This window comes from Elephas maximus, chromosome 10, assembly GCF_024166365.1.
Source record: "Elephas maximus indicus isolate mEleMax1 chromosome 10, mEleMax1 primary haplotype, whole genome shotgun sequence".
Lineage (NCBI taxonomy): Eukaryota > Metazoa > Chordata > Mammalia > Proboscidea > Elephantidae > Elephas > Elephas maximus.
This window is the reverse complement of record NC_064828.1, coordinates 27,935,471-27,936,814: the sequence shown is the minus strand read 5'-3', so window position 1 is coordinate 27,936,814 and position 1,344 is coordinate 27,935,471. Positions and strand designations below refer to the sequence as shown.

At 38.2% G+C, this 1,344-nt stretch overlaps 1 protein-coding gene across 1 annotated transcript; it reads left to right on the top strand.

Moving 5' to 3' along the window:
• Positions 1-367: 367 nt before the first annotated feature.
• On the top strand, positions 368-1,344 carry LOC126084684 (olfactory receptor 4F15-like). Its single transcript, XM_049899328.1, has one exon. The coding sequence runs from the start codon at positions 368-370 to the stop codon at positions 1,301-1,303; it is 936 nt and encodes a 311-aa protein (XP_049755285.1). The 3' UTR covers positions 1,304-1,344.

Sequence of the window (1,344 nt, the reverse complement as noted above, 5' to 3'; positions counted from 1 at the left end):
TGGCACTTGTTCTTTTCTTCACATGATTTATCTCCATTAAAACCAATTATCACCATTATAATCGTATACTTACATGATTAGTTGCTTAATGTCTAGCTTCACTAGTAAACAGCAAACTACTTTAAGGCAGGGTCTATGTTTTATCCCAGAATGTAACATAATGCTTGGTTTATGGGAGGTGTTCATGGTAGCTGTTGAATTAATATTTGTTAAATGAATAAACTAACGTATTTTTATTTTTTTTTCAGAAGGACTTTTGTGGCTGTTGGTGAAAATGTTTGTTTAATACTAGAGTTTCAAATGAAATTCCATCTGATTCTTTCACTATCTCTGGTTCTTTTTTTTTTTAGGTAACACAGGCAAGTCGATGAATATAACAAATTATTCCGTAGTGTCTGAATTTGTGTTCCTGGGACTTTCTACCTCTAGGCCAATGCAGCATTTTCTTCTTTCCTGCTCTACCATTTTATATATATCAATTGTGCTTGGAAATCTCCTGGTTGTGTTTATAGTGATATTTGACCTTCATTTACATTCCCCTATGTACCTTCTGTTAGCCAATCTCTCATTTATTGATCTGTGTCTTTCTACATTAACGGTCCCTAAGATGATATCTGACCTGTACTCTGGGCAAAACACCATATCATTCCAGGGATGTGTCTTCCAGATTTTTATGCTTCATGTCCTGGGTGGATCTGAGATGGTGCTGCTCACAGCCATGGCCTTTGACAGATATGTGGCCATATGTAAGCCCCTTCACTACCTGACCATCATGAGTCCACGGATGTGCATTTGGCTTCTGGTTGGTGCTTGGATTATTGGTGTCATTCACTCTGTGGTTCAGCTAGCATTTGTTGTTCATTTGCATTTTTGTGGCCCTAATGAGATAGACAGCTTTTACTGTGATCTACCTTGGTTTATCAAACTTTCCTGCACAGACACTTTCAAAATGGAGTTCGTTGTTACTGCCAACAGTGGGTTCATTTCCATGGGAACCTTCTTCTTGTTGATTTTCTCTTACATCTTCATCTTGGTCACTGTATGGAAACACTCTTCAAATGACTTGTCCAAGGCCCTCTCTACTTTGTCAGCTCACGTCACTGTGGTGGTTTTGTTCTTTGGACCATCCATCTTTATCTATGTGTGGCCATTTCCCACTGTACCAGTGGATAAATTTGTTGCCGTTTCGGACTTTTTGGTTACACCTATCTTAAATCCTACCATCTACACATTGAGAAACAAAGACATGAAGATGGCAATGAGGAGACTGAGTAGTCAATTACTGAGTTTGAGAAGCATCTAAATAAAGGAGGGTACAAGTTGTTTTGTGTATTTTCAAATCAC

Coding starts and splice junctions, on each gene's coding strand:
- LOC126084684 (XM_049899328.1), top strand. CDS start 368: ATGAATATAACAAATTATTCCGTAGTGTCTGAATTTGTGTTCCTGGGA.